Here is a 12,909-nt window from a genome sequence, read left to right on the forward strand (position 1 = left end):
AAAACAATTGTTATTATATATAATATACAACACATATACAATAATGTGGGCGCTCCAGGCACATTTCTGCCGTCGCCGTTGCCGTCGCCGTGAGATACGTGTAAGTCCAAGGGCGATAATATCGTCGCTGCGCGACGTATGCTGTATGCGCGAATGAAAGCGTGCTAAAGTGAGCCGGCGAACGCTGCTCCATCTCGCGTCCGCGAGCGAGGAAGGCTGGGCGGAAGCGCGCCGTCTCCTTTCGCGCGCGAGGCACCGAGGGGGGGAGGGGGGAGGGAAGGGGGAGTTCTTCTCGAGCGGCTGCTGCTTACGGCGCGGCCGGGCCGTAACTTGAAAGCGATCTGCGACGTGCGCGCCTCACCTTCAATGCGGTCTGCGATGTTTGCAGAGTGCGCGCAGTGCCGGTGGCTTCATATGCGCTGCGCTTTCGACGTTTCGTTCCCGTTGAAGCGAGAGATGCAGGAAGGTGAATTCGATCGCTGCTGCTGCCGCCGCCATTCTTCACTACAGCGTTCTGACAGCTTGTTTCCGCGGTCATTGGGTAAGATGTGTTCATGTTTGCTTGTGCGCGCGTGACACCATGCTTGTTAATTTACTTAGTTTGCTTATGTTTACAACGTCACACGGCCAATAAATCTACTATCTTTACTTAGTATAGCTGTCCACTACTTCGCTATCGTAAACAATGCTTCATGTTTATGGCGAAACTGTGACTTCTTTTTTGGCTGCAGGTTGGTGGCCCTTATTCTACGACTGTCATAATGTCTTGCAGGATGCGTTGTTGGGCAAGTTGGTTTATTGTATTTAGAAAGATTAGATGCGCTTTGTAGACGATCACAAGGAAGATTGCGCCTGTCCCAGCTTCTTCCTTGTGATCGTCCATAAAGCGCATGCAATCTTTCCAAATGTCATAATGTCGTAACTGAAGTCTGTCATGTCGTTGCCGCTGTATTAATGTGCTAGTGCAGTTGTGATACATCTGTAGTGAGCGTCATTAGTTATGTGAAAGATGAGCAAAGAGCTGGCCTCCGCATTTGAAGAGCTTAAGGTGGAAATTAATTTGGAACTAAGGACTTTTAAGGAATGCTTGGACCGGACCAGTCTGTCCTTCATTGGCGACAGGTACGAAGAAATGCGGAATGTTGTGAAAAAATTGCTGGATGAAAATAATTCCAAAAGAGCAAAGAATGATAGGCTTAAAAAACGGTGCAAACGTTTGGATGCTCAAACGAAGATGAATGACGCTCGCCTGATGAAATAAGAGCAGTATTCCAGTAACAAATGAACCTGGAAACTGAGGGAACACCAGTAAACGCGAACGAAGATTTGACAGAAATTATGGAAAAATTAGGGAACAACATTGGTGAAAGTATCTTTCTGTATGACGTTAGCATGTGCCACAAAGTAGCTTCACCAGGCAATCCATCCAGCGGAAACGTCATAGCACAATTCGTTCATCGTCGAAAGCGAGGCTGTGTTTTGCAAAAGGCGAGAAGAGAGAAACTGTCTTGCAATAAACTTGGCTGTGAAGCATCGACGCCTGTGCACATAAACGAGCACCTATGCCCGGATCGCAAGCGCTTGCTGGCACAGTCTATCAGAGAGAGAGAGAGAGAGAGAGAGAGAAAACGGGAAGCTGAGTGGAAATTTGTGTGGATCCGAGGTGGTCACGCATTTGCGTGTAACTCTGAAGGCAGTCCTGTCGTGAAAGTTTCCACGGGCACCGACGTGGACAAAATGAAGTAAGGTGTTTGCTGTCATTGTGGCTTGCTATCAACTTGTTACCCCTGTGGACCTAGATCAACTTTCCAGTGAAGATAGTGTTCGAATACTTCATATGAATTGTCGCTCTGTCTTTAACAAGATTGATGATATGCATACGGTTTTTTATTCTTTCAGCTTTTCTTTTCATGCGATGATGCTTAGTGAGACTTAGTGAGATTTCGGTGTTCAGAGATTATCCCTGTGTCATTCTAGATAGGCCAAATCGTAGAGGTGGCAGGAGATCACTGCAAGTTCCTAACAGGACTGCTGTAACTGCAGACAACAAGTTGACGCTGCTAACAGTTGAATATTGATGCAATTTGTTCACTGCGATGTACTGTCCTCTGAGGGGCAGTTTATCAAACTTTTTCGGTAACATTGCATGTATTTTTGACTATGTCGCCATCTTATTTTTGTCGGGTCATGTAAACATCGACATGAAGTGCAGTTCCGCTTTTTACAGAGAATTTCCTTAGTTAATACCTTTGCTTTCTCTAGTCTTATTCAAGTGCCAACCCGCATCACGTGTTCTATTTCAACAGCTACCGATGCTATCATTACGAACGCCGAAAAACATGATATAATTCCAGGGACAATATTGAAGGGCATCCGTGACGACCTTCCCGTTTTACTTTTGTCCAAGCGGCTTGTTATTATCGTGGGGCACAAGAAAGTCCTGCGCAATACCAACTAGTTCCCCAAAACAGTCTTGAACGCTTCCGAACGACAGTTTCCTCGACCGACTGCAGCACAGTGCTTATTTGCAAAGACGCTAAAAATGCATACGAAGCACTGATAAAGAAAGTAAAACCCAATATATGAACAATGCTTTCCTATCCTAAGCCCTCCTAAGCGAAGAGTTAGAAAACCGTGGAAAACTCAAGCCCTACTAAAAAATAAAGACAAAAAGAAATGTAAGCCGATCTTGTAAAATCTCGGGTGACACAAAAGTTGCTTACTTACAAAAAGTTGGGGAACCAATTAAACCGAGAATTGCGGAATGCAGAGTTGGAATATTTTAATAATGTTCACTCTAATTCGTCCACTGGAAATTCTACTCTTCATTGGGCTGAATTAAATAAGGTTCTCAATTTTCGAAAAAAAAAAGAACATAACATCAATACTTAGAGACGGACAGGTTCAAAGCGGTACTCGGCTTTCAAACCAGTTCAGCGAATTCTTTGTAAATGTTACAGGAACCCTTTCCTGTCCATATGATTCTACTTCCGGCTACCAGGTGTTCTAGATTCCTTGTTTCTCTATCCTGCAACTTAAACAGAAACATTGATAATATTTAAAAAGTTTTCGGCTGAGCAAATCTGTTTTTTTTTTTGCATTTCATTCATTTACCCCGAGGCCCCAGATTCGGGCATTACATAGGAGGAATAACAACAACAATAAACTTCAGAAGGGGGTTACAAGCATGAAGAACAAAACACAAATAAATAACACAAACATTTCCGATACTAAGGAGATGCAGTGCGTGTATATATATAATGCAATAATACAAGATCGAGCTACGACACCATTAGAACAACACAACAAATGCTTGACAGTGTTCAAAGGCAGTAAGGCACGCAAGCAGGATAACAGGGTTGTTTAAAAAAGATCAGCTCGCATGGCAAGTTTGCCCATTAAGGAATGTCAATAGAGCCGATTGGAAAAAAGTTAATTCCGTAATGTCGGCACTGGATTGCGGAAGAGCGTTCCACTCATTTATTGATAAGACTAAACGTGAGTTTAAATATTTTTTAGTCCAAACGAAAAGTGAATATACCTTGTGTTTGTGGTCAATGTGGGCGGCGATGTCGGCTGCTAGATGAATGAATTTGCGTGAAAACGCGCTGTCGCGTAAATAAACGCTGTGAAAAAAAAAAGGATCATCGCGAATATTTTCTGCGTGTTACGTGAGGCAAAATGCCAAGTGTGTCTGGGAATAAAGTTGGCTTTCAAATAAAGCCTTTTAGATATGTCATTGATACCCTGGCCCCGGTGTTAGCCCACATTTAAAACCTCGCAATGAGCACCGGTACCTCTCCGGGCGAAATGGTAAATTACCAAAGTTGTTGCTGTACATGAAGGAGGCTGCTCGTCTTACATGTCCAATTATCGATCAAGTTCAATCCTTCCGGTTTTATCTAAAAGGTCAGAAAAAATTAATTTACGTCGGAACGAGCAGCTTTATTGCTAAGGATTCTGTTCTGTCTGCTTGCGAATTTACGTTCAGGCAAAAAATATCTGCGGGAATGGCTCTAAATAAACAAAAAGAAGTAATTGTTAACACGTGTGAACAAAAAACAATTGGTTCTTGGCATATGTGCAGGCTTTTTCAAAGCTTTCTATGTGCTAAACCATAATTTATTAATACGCAAACTTAATCATTATGGCATCAGACGAACTGATTTAACCCTTATAAAGCCCTAGCGTAGTTACGGTAAATAAATGGTGGTCACAATTTTTCGTCATCAACCATAAAACCACTCGTACGCCGTCTGCCATAAGGGAGTTTACTACTAGGTCCCTTGCTGCCCCTGGTACACGTCCATTATATATAATAAAACCCCTTATCGGTTAAGCTAATCGCGTGCACAGATGACATCACTATATGTTGGCTTCCGACAGCACTGATCATGACTTATCGATGCATGGCAATAATTCCTGGAATAGTTACGTCAGTGAACAGCAAATACTGCTTAAATCTGAACGCTAATAAGACAACTGTCTTAGTATTCAAGGCAAAAAACAAATCGTTGGTAGAAATTTCACAGCTGTTATGGGCAACAACATAATCGAAGTTGTACCGCCAACAAAGGGTGTGTAGATTTTTTTTTTCTGAGGCACTAACCTGGAATGCGCACATTAAACACGTGTGCACGAAAGTAGATGAAATACACGATTCTTTACGTCAAATCAGGCATAGGCTACCAGGACAAGTGAAAATTCTTATTTACAGTGCATTCTTTTTACCAGTCATCACTTATCGCTTTCTTTGTATGGGGGACTACAAGTAAACATAATAATGAAGAAACTGCTACTTGCGCAAAAGCGGTTTGTCAGATTAATGGGTGCTCACATACGGAAAAATGTTTCCCAAAATTTAAAGCCCTAAATATAACTGCGCTACATGTGATTCAGAATACTATACATGTACAAGGCTGCTGTTCAAAATAATAGTGATATCATGTTGTCCGCATGTAAATTAGTTTCTTATGCACCTGTTTAATAAATTTCGTCACCATGTTGCCTGATCTTTACCTTTTTGCCGCACTATGTATCAAAGACAATCGTTACACTTCATCTCAACACTTTGTCTTAATATACTTGAGCAGAATACTGTTTTACTCGAAGAATTATCATAGAAAAATCTGCTTTCTATTGTTCACCTCCTTGAACACATTTAATGCTATAGTATTAAAAAGATGTGTATAATTCGTTTTTTACAAGTAATAATTGTGTATTTTCTGTGATAAAGTTCTGCTTTCTTTTACTCCGCCGTTAATGAATAGATTTGTAATAGCACTGGAAGAAAATGTGTTAATGCTTGCTTTTTGTGATAACCTAAAGCTTATATATGTAGTGTTATTTCGTTATGATTGTGTTCTTTGTTTTATGTAGGCCTTGTTATCTTATGCTAGTCTGAACCGTGTGTAAATGCATCGCGTTTGAAGTTAGAACTACATAGCTGCCACGGTCATGTTCGCCAACAGCGGTCATGTGATCAACGGGCGCCAGGCGGTCTTCAAGCTGCATCAAGTACCGTATTGCCCTGCGTCCCCTTCTCTGTGGCTACTATGTAACTGTGAGCGAATAAACATTTCATTTCAGGTGCACTTTAAGGAACCCCACGGGCGTGCTTTATAATCCGTAATTATACAATTGCGGTTTTTAGCACGTACAGCCCCCTAATTCAATTGAGGATTAACACTTCTGCCACGATGCGATGTGCCGTGTGAGCAATGACAGTGCTAACCTTCTCGGAGGTTATGAATAATTGTGCGCAACAACGCCTCAAGCAGACACGTCTGCCTGTGTTTTCTGTGTACTATACGCAGACAAACAGCAGTGGTGCACGCAAGGTAACGTTTGACATCAACTCGCCCATCTCGCATTGCACTACACGCCGAAAAAAATTAAATATTTGCCGTCAACATCACCGCTAATTATCGCCAATAAAAGCAAACGGCGCAGAAAGCTTCGCTTACACAGATTCGCACAGTGCGTAGGATCCGCATGGTTCCTCTTTGCTTTTTTTACAACACGATCGACGTGGGCCTAAAGGAATTGGTTTCCTCGGCGTGGTCGGTGCGAACAGCAAGCGAGACGCACCACCAGCGAGCCAGCCCGGCGGCCTCGCTGATCGGAAGTTTGCTTTCTGTCGGCGAGACGATATGCCGTCGGATCGCGATCGTGCCAGTGGGTGTAGTGCAGGGCGCTGCTTTGCGAAACACGCGCCCAATTCGACGTGATTTTGTGCTATTAAGTACTACTTCAGAGCAAAGACAAACTGCAGCCGACTTCTATGTCCCCGTAAGCGGCGACCGAAGCGTTCTCCTCGGGCCGGGTGCATGGGACCGGCGAGACACTGGCACTAATACACCGTAAGATAATTTACACCCATAAAAGTGAAAAGGGGTGTAAATGTGTCTATGATCACACCCTTAGGGTTTGATTTAAATAACCGACACCTTAAGGGTGGGAGTTATAGACGCATTTACACGATTTCTCCCTTTTAAGGGTGTAAATTATTTTGCAGTGTATACGGTGACGCTGGCTGTGTAGGCCCGCGCAATCTGAGCTGTTGGCCGCAGCCGTTCGATCGCTCCAACTCCGCACCAACTCGGTAAATCTTATCTCGCGCGCGGAAATTCAGCAACAAGTTTAGGAGCGTTTATGACGTCCGCACTGTAATTAACGCTACTGTGACCGTGTTGCCCGCGTATGTGAACGTTTGCTAGGCCATCTACGCTGCAGGCGGCGCAATTCTTCGAGCTCCTAATAATAAATTTTAGTTTCAATGTGACGTGCTCGACCTGCATTCAAAGCTAGTCCTAATCTAGCTTTCCCACAGTGTGGCATGAATTTGAATTGACACCCTATTAACGATCATAATTATCTTCGTTGGTGAATACACGCCACGCAAGTTAACAAAGAAGCTTAACTGTTACGAAATGTTTGGCGCGTAATGGATGATCTGGTATCGGAATCGAATTATCGGTTTTTACAGCGGCGGCCCATTCCATGCGACGGTTTCTAAGAGGAAACATATGAAAACTCGAGCCTCTTGCGTATTTTGGCGCAACGCAGTTCGTCGGCATAACAAGTTTTCTTCGTTCTAATATACAGAAGACAGACCGCGTACAAGGAACCGCCTACACACCCGCCAAACCCAGCGGCTACTGAGATAAGAGGGGCGGCTCGACAGCGGAGTGTCTACCGTGCGAAAGCCACTTCCGACGACAGCGCAAGCGTATTTTCAGGACGCAGTGTCGTGGTAAAGGTCTATATTGTGTACGAAAGTTGCAAGTATGTCGGTTCCGCCATCATGGGAATCACCGCCGACGACAGCGCCAGCGTATTTTTGTGACGTAGCATCGTGGTATAGGTCTATGTGTGTATGGGAGGTGCAAGTATCCGCCATCGTGGGAATCAATCAATCTGGTTTTTGCGTATTCCAGATTCCAGACATTGTTATAAGTAGCGTCAAAAAGACGTGGGACAAGGACAAGAAGCCAAGAGGATATGACGCTAGTATCGTGTCCTGAGTGCTAGAGTCGTGGCTCCTGTACTTTCGATTCTCGTCGCACGTCTTTTGTATTTTTTTCTAGTTAACGATTGTCTCATGTCTGGAAAAGCACACAGATTTGCGTAACTTTCGTCACTCTGGCTTCAAACGGTTTGCGACATCGCAAATTGATCACTTTCAATAAAATATTGCGTTATAAAGATAACACTCCACAATGAATATGCTTCTGCACAGAAACTTCATGCATCTAGAAACAAAAGAATTCTTGAAAATTAAAAGAAATGAGGCGCAATAAATTACGCTGTAAGAATGTTTGGAGTAACAAACATGCAGATTAGACAAATCTATGTACTATCCTTCAGTCATATAGCAGCTTAATGATCGCAACACCAGAATTCCCTCGTTCCCTCTTGTAGTATTTGTAGGAAAGTCTCTGAGAAGAGAGAGAGAGAGATTCATTGAAAGAGAAGAGGAAACTCATGCTGACCGCACCGTATAATTGCGTGACGCATGGCTGAAACCTGAACATTGGTCAGCAGTGTGGGCAAGGAGAAGCAAGGGAGGGAGATAGTGCTGACAGCTCCACTGGCATCGGTTGCTCTGCGATCAATGGACGCGCTTAGCAGAAATGCGGAAAGCAGCAAGCCCCGCTTAGCTCGCTTCCTTGCGATCTGCGTATCGGGCTATACCTCGCCAACATTACACACACCGTCAATCCTGACCGATCAGTGAAGTTGGCCAGGCTGCAATGTGCATTATCTCATACGCGAGCGAATCCGCGCGGCCCGAGGAGGGTTTCCACGCCGTCGACAGAAAGGCCAAATGCATACGTGGCACTCATCAAATGGCGCTTGACGTACTTCAGCGCGAACGCGGTGCAGGAGCAAATGGCCGAGCACTTCCGCTTGCGCGCACTGCATGGCGGGACGAGTCCGATGAAGTGTCCAGGACGTGGTCAGATGGAACGAGTGCATATCGCGACGGGTCGTAAATCTCCGAACCGCGCAGCAGGCCGGCTGCAACTCACGTGCGCGCTGTGCTGCGAGTCCTCGTAGTCGGGGATGCCCTCCTTGGAGGCCCCGTTCGAGATGAGCGCGTCGGGTGTCTTGACCAGCTTCGGCTCGGACTCGTGCGGGCGTGTCAGGGGCGGTGGCGTGGCCTGCGGGTGAGGGCCGTGCTGAACGCGTGCCTGCTCGACCGTGCAATGCTAGACAATATGCCAGCTTGCACGGCTGTGCCGGAAAAAGAAATTCACAGATGCCGCGCTTTCTAGCCATTACAAGCGCGAATTAAACCTGACCGTTGAAAATTCAGTTTAACTACGTTTCTTTCATTTCAGAAATACGAGCAAGCGTGCAGCTCTAAAAAACATTAGGAATTCTAAATTCTTCAGTGAGTTGGTCAAGCGTACAGAATGTGAACTCCATGCAATAGCTATCTGCAGGAGCCCATCATATGCGGGCACTTCAATAAGTATTACCAGATTAGAAAAAAAAAAAACAAATAAACGAGTGAACCCACTACATGGCGACATAGAGACACCGAGAGCAAACGGCGAGCCACCGATCTTATAACTCGTTTTACTAAACCGATTCAAAGTTGCATCACAAATTCAATCGCAAGAGTTTTAAGACGCGTGCGACATGTTTTAAATGTCCTCCAGTTCATCTATACTTTTCCTTTTGATGCGGCATTGGCGTACACAATTGTGAAGTCGGGACTTGAACGGCTTTTGCTCGCGACTACATACGTATTCGGGCTGCGTATACAGAAATTTACTATTCACGATTTTCGGTAAATACACGCCACGGCGGAAGGCTTTCCAAGCACATCGTCCGTGAGTCCGGATCCACACATCGTTCGACTGCGTATATAGCGTGAAGTACACGTTCAACATCGGCAGTGTCGGTACGAAAAAAACAAACGTTGCGAGCAGTGTTGGCTTTCTTCTGGCACAGTGCACGACGATTCAAACGCAATGTTCGCACCGCATGGCGGCCGGCGCCTTTCCGAGTCACCGCTGAGCGTTGCAGCGTCAATGACCGGGAGACCAAGTGCAGAGGTTCTCACTTTCATCGCGTACCGCGATGCACGAGGTCAGCGCCCACCGATGGCGCGAAAGGCGCCGGCCGCCGTGAGGTCAGAGCGCCGTGAGGTCAGAGCGGTACCAATTTGCGACTGCCAAAGAACCAAGAAATGCGGCGACACCGCACGCATGCGTGCATGACTGGAGGTGTGCCGGATAGTTTTTCTTAGGACGACCACACGTTGTCCGGTGTGATTGATCGCACGTGTCGTCTGCCTGTCGCTACAAAACGCCAGCGCGCGACCAGCTGCGCTATACCTAAAGTGCAGTTTATGGATTTTGCCTTGCGTGTGGTACAGTTACAGTTACTAGGCTCATGGTTGCTTCATTTAAATAGTTCCTAGCATTATGATAATTATTGTATTCTTATCCAATAATTTTCCACCCTTCTTCCCGAGACTTTCCCTCTTGTATGAATTGGAAAGAGCTGACGGGGGGCCAACCGATAGTGAAAAAAAAAAAAAATGAAACAGCCCGGGAAACGGGACAAGGAAGACAGACAAGCTCAACATTTGTCTGTCTTCGTTGTCCCGTTTCTCACGCTGTTTTTGTTCTTACCATCGTGTACAATCTACCCAAACAACAAACTTTCATGTAGTGAAGCGGCCGCGCCGCACTCAAATATCCATATAGTTTTTTCTGCGCGTTAAAGAACACCCTGGGCCGGTCCGCGGCACAGTTCAGGCGGATTCATGCGAAGTCTCACTGAGGAAAGAATTCCCTCACACTTCACTGGGCAGCTACGTGTTCAACATCACTGAATTGCTTTCAACTGGTTTAACACAAGTGTTGAGGTACCGCGCAGCCCCGCTGTCACTGGGTCGTTCTGGGTTAGCCGCACGTGAGACGACAATTCTATCTATCTATCTATCTATCTATCTATCTATCTATCTATCTATCTATCTATCTATCTATCTATCTATCTATCTATCTATCTATCTATCTATCTATCTATCTATCTATCTATCTATCTATCTATCTATCTATCTATCTATCTATCTATCTATCTATCTATCTATCTATCTATCTATCTATCTATCTATCTATCTATCTATCTATCTATCTATCTATCTATCTATCTATCTATCTATCTATCTATCTATCTATCTATCTATCTATCTATCTATCTATCTATCTATCTATCTATCTATCTATCTATCTATCTATCGTATTGTATTGGGTTTTATGGTGCATAAGCAACTCAGGCTATCATGCGCCAAACGCATGGTATAATTTATTTTAAAAATTGGGTATGCTCAATCGGGTATGCCTTGTCCGGACAAGGACTCTGAGGAGCCAAACAAATCAAATAGAAACCTGAGCCTTCTTCTCAGTACTGAGAAAATGGGTGAGGTGCATCATAAGATGCGTGAAAAAACTGGGTAAGAATTTTTAGAATTCGTAGTTCTGTGATATATTATATTTCGTTTAGGATCGCTGCGTCTTTCAAAACAGTAAAAACAGATGAAGGTCCTATATATATATATATATATATATATATATATATATATATATATATATGTGTGTGTGTGTGTGTGTGTGTGTGTGTGTGTGTGTGTGTGTGTGTGTGTGTGTGTGTGTGTGTGTGTGTGTGTTTGTGTGTGTACGCGCGCGTGTGTGTGTTGCCTCGTTTAGGTCGCTAACGATTCTTGGCCGGGGGGAAACGCGAACCCGAGAAAATGTTTGAAGCTTTTCAGATTACGAAGCTCAATGGCCTTTGTACTAGTGTACCTTTGCTCACCCTGACTGAAAAGGTATTTTCATACCTATAAATCTGATTTACATAGCATGTGTCAATGACATGCGGAAAAATAAAACATGTGGTTGTACAGTGTCGTCCTTCGCTGGCGCATGTGCTTGCTGTGAATCTTGCGAGTTTCTGTAAATAATGAAGTCAGCTCATACTTGAGCATTGTCCTCCGCACTTCTTGTCTGAGCGTAATGCCTCTAGTTGACTGGTTCAATTCCTTGGTCAATATGTACCAACACTCCCAGCACTTCGATTTACTGCGTCATTTTATATGCAGTGCCTCAAGACTTCAAGTGTTCCAGAGAGCTGTAAGAATGCCAACGTTGTAGTAATCCACAAGGGAGACGTTCAAGAATTGAAGCATTACAGGCCTGTTACCTTGCTTTCAGTGTTGTATAACATATTCACCAAGCTAATTTCCTGTAGAGTCAGGGCACGATTTGACTTAAGTCAACCATTAGAATAGGCTGGCTTCAGGAAGAGATATATTTCAGAGGATCACGTCCATATGTCAGGAAAAAGGTAACTGACACATCCGCAAGGCCTAATTAGCCTCCCTATATGGCTTTCATAGATTACGAAAAGGCATTTGATTCACTAGAGATGCCAGCAGTGATGGACGCATTACGTAATCAAGGAGTACAGGACGCTAACGCAAACATATTGAACAATATGTACCGACATTTCACAGCTATCTTCATTTTCCACAAGAGAAGTAAGAATATACCTATAAAGAAAGGGTCCAGACAAGGAGACACAATATCTCCAATGCTGTTCACTGCGTGCTTGGAAGAAGTATTGAAGCTATTAAACTGGGAACGCTCAGGAGTGAGGATCAACGGCGAATATCTCAGCACCATTCGGTTCGCAGATGACATTGTCCTCTTCAGCAACACTGGGGACAAACTGCAACAAATAATTCAGGACCTTAATCTAGAAAGTGCAAGAGTGGGTCTGACGATCAATATGAACAAGACAAAGGTAAATATTGAACAGCCTGCTAAGGAAACAAAAATTCATGATTGCCATTCAGCCTGTAGAGTCTGTACAGGAGTATGTATATCTAGGTAATTCACTGACAGGAGACCCTGACGACGAGAAAGAAATTTACAGAAGAATTAAAAATGGTTCGGAATGCACACATCAGGCATTACTAAATCCGGACTCGGAGCTTGCCACTGTCGTTGAGAAGAAAAAACGTATAATTATTGCATACTACCACTGCTAACTTATGGGGAAGAAACTTGGAGGTTAACAAAGGAGCTCGAGAACAAATTAAGGACCGCGCAAAGACCAATGAAACGAAAGTTGTTAGGCGTAACGTTAAGGGACAGGAAGACAGCGGTGGTGATCAGAGAGAAAAAAGGGGGATATCCGATATTCTAGTTAACATTAAGAGAAAGAAATGGAGCTGGGCTGGCCATGTAATGCATAGAGTAGAAGACCGCTGGACCATCAGAGTCACATAATGGGCGCTAAGGGAAGGGAAGCTCTGTCGAGGGCGGCAGAAGCTTAGCTGGAGTGATGAAATTAGGAAATTTGTAGCAGCAAGTTGGAATCAGCTAG

The 12,909-nt window shown here is 44.3% G+C and overlaps 1 protein-coding gene across 1 annotated transcript in view; it reads right to left on the reverse strand.

Moving 5' to 3' along the window:
- Positions 1 to 9,583, reverse strand: part of LOC142570724 (nicotinamide N-methyltransferase-like) — a 75,717-nt gene extending 66,134 nt beyond the window's left edge. The window contains exons 1-2 of the mRNA XM_075679069.1: positions 9,578 to 9,583; positions 8,535 to 8,696 (exon numbers count right to left, since the gene is read on the reverse strand). Coding sequence (XP_075535184.1) covers positions 8,535 to 8,696; positions 9,578 to 9,583 — 168 coding nt within the window. The remainder of the gene's footprint in view (positions 1 to 8,534; positions 8,697 to 9,577) is intronic.
- Between the last annotated feature and the right edge of the window lie 3,326 nt (positions 9,584 to 12,909).

This window comes from Dermacentor variabilis, chromosome 2 (genome assembly GCF_050947875.1).
Source record: "Dermacentor variabilis isolate Ectoservices chromosome 2, ASM5094787v1, whole genome shotgun sequence".
Taxonomy (NCBI): domain Eukaryota; kingdom Metazoa; phylum Arthropoda; class Arachnida; order Ixodida; family Ixodidae; genus Dermacentor; species Dermacentor variabilis.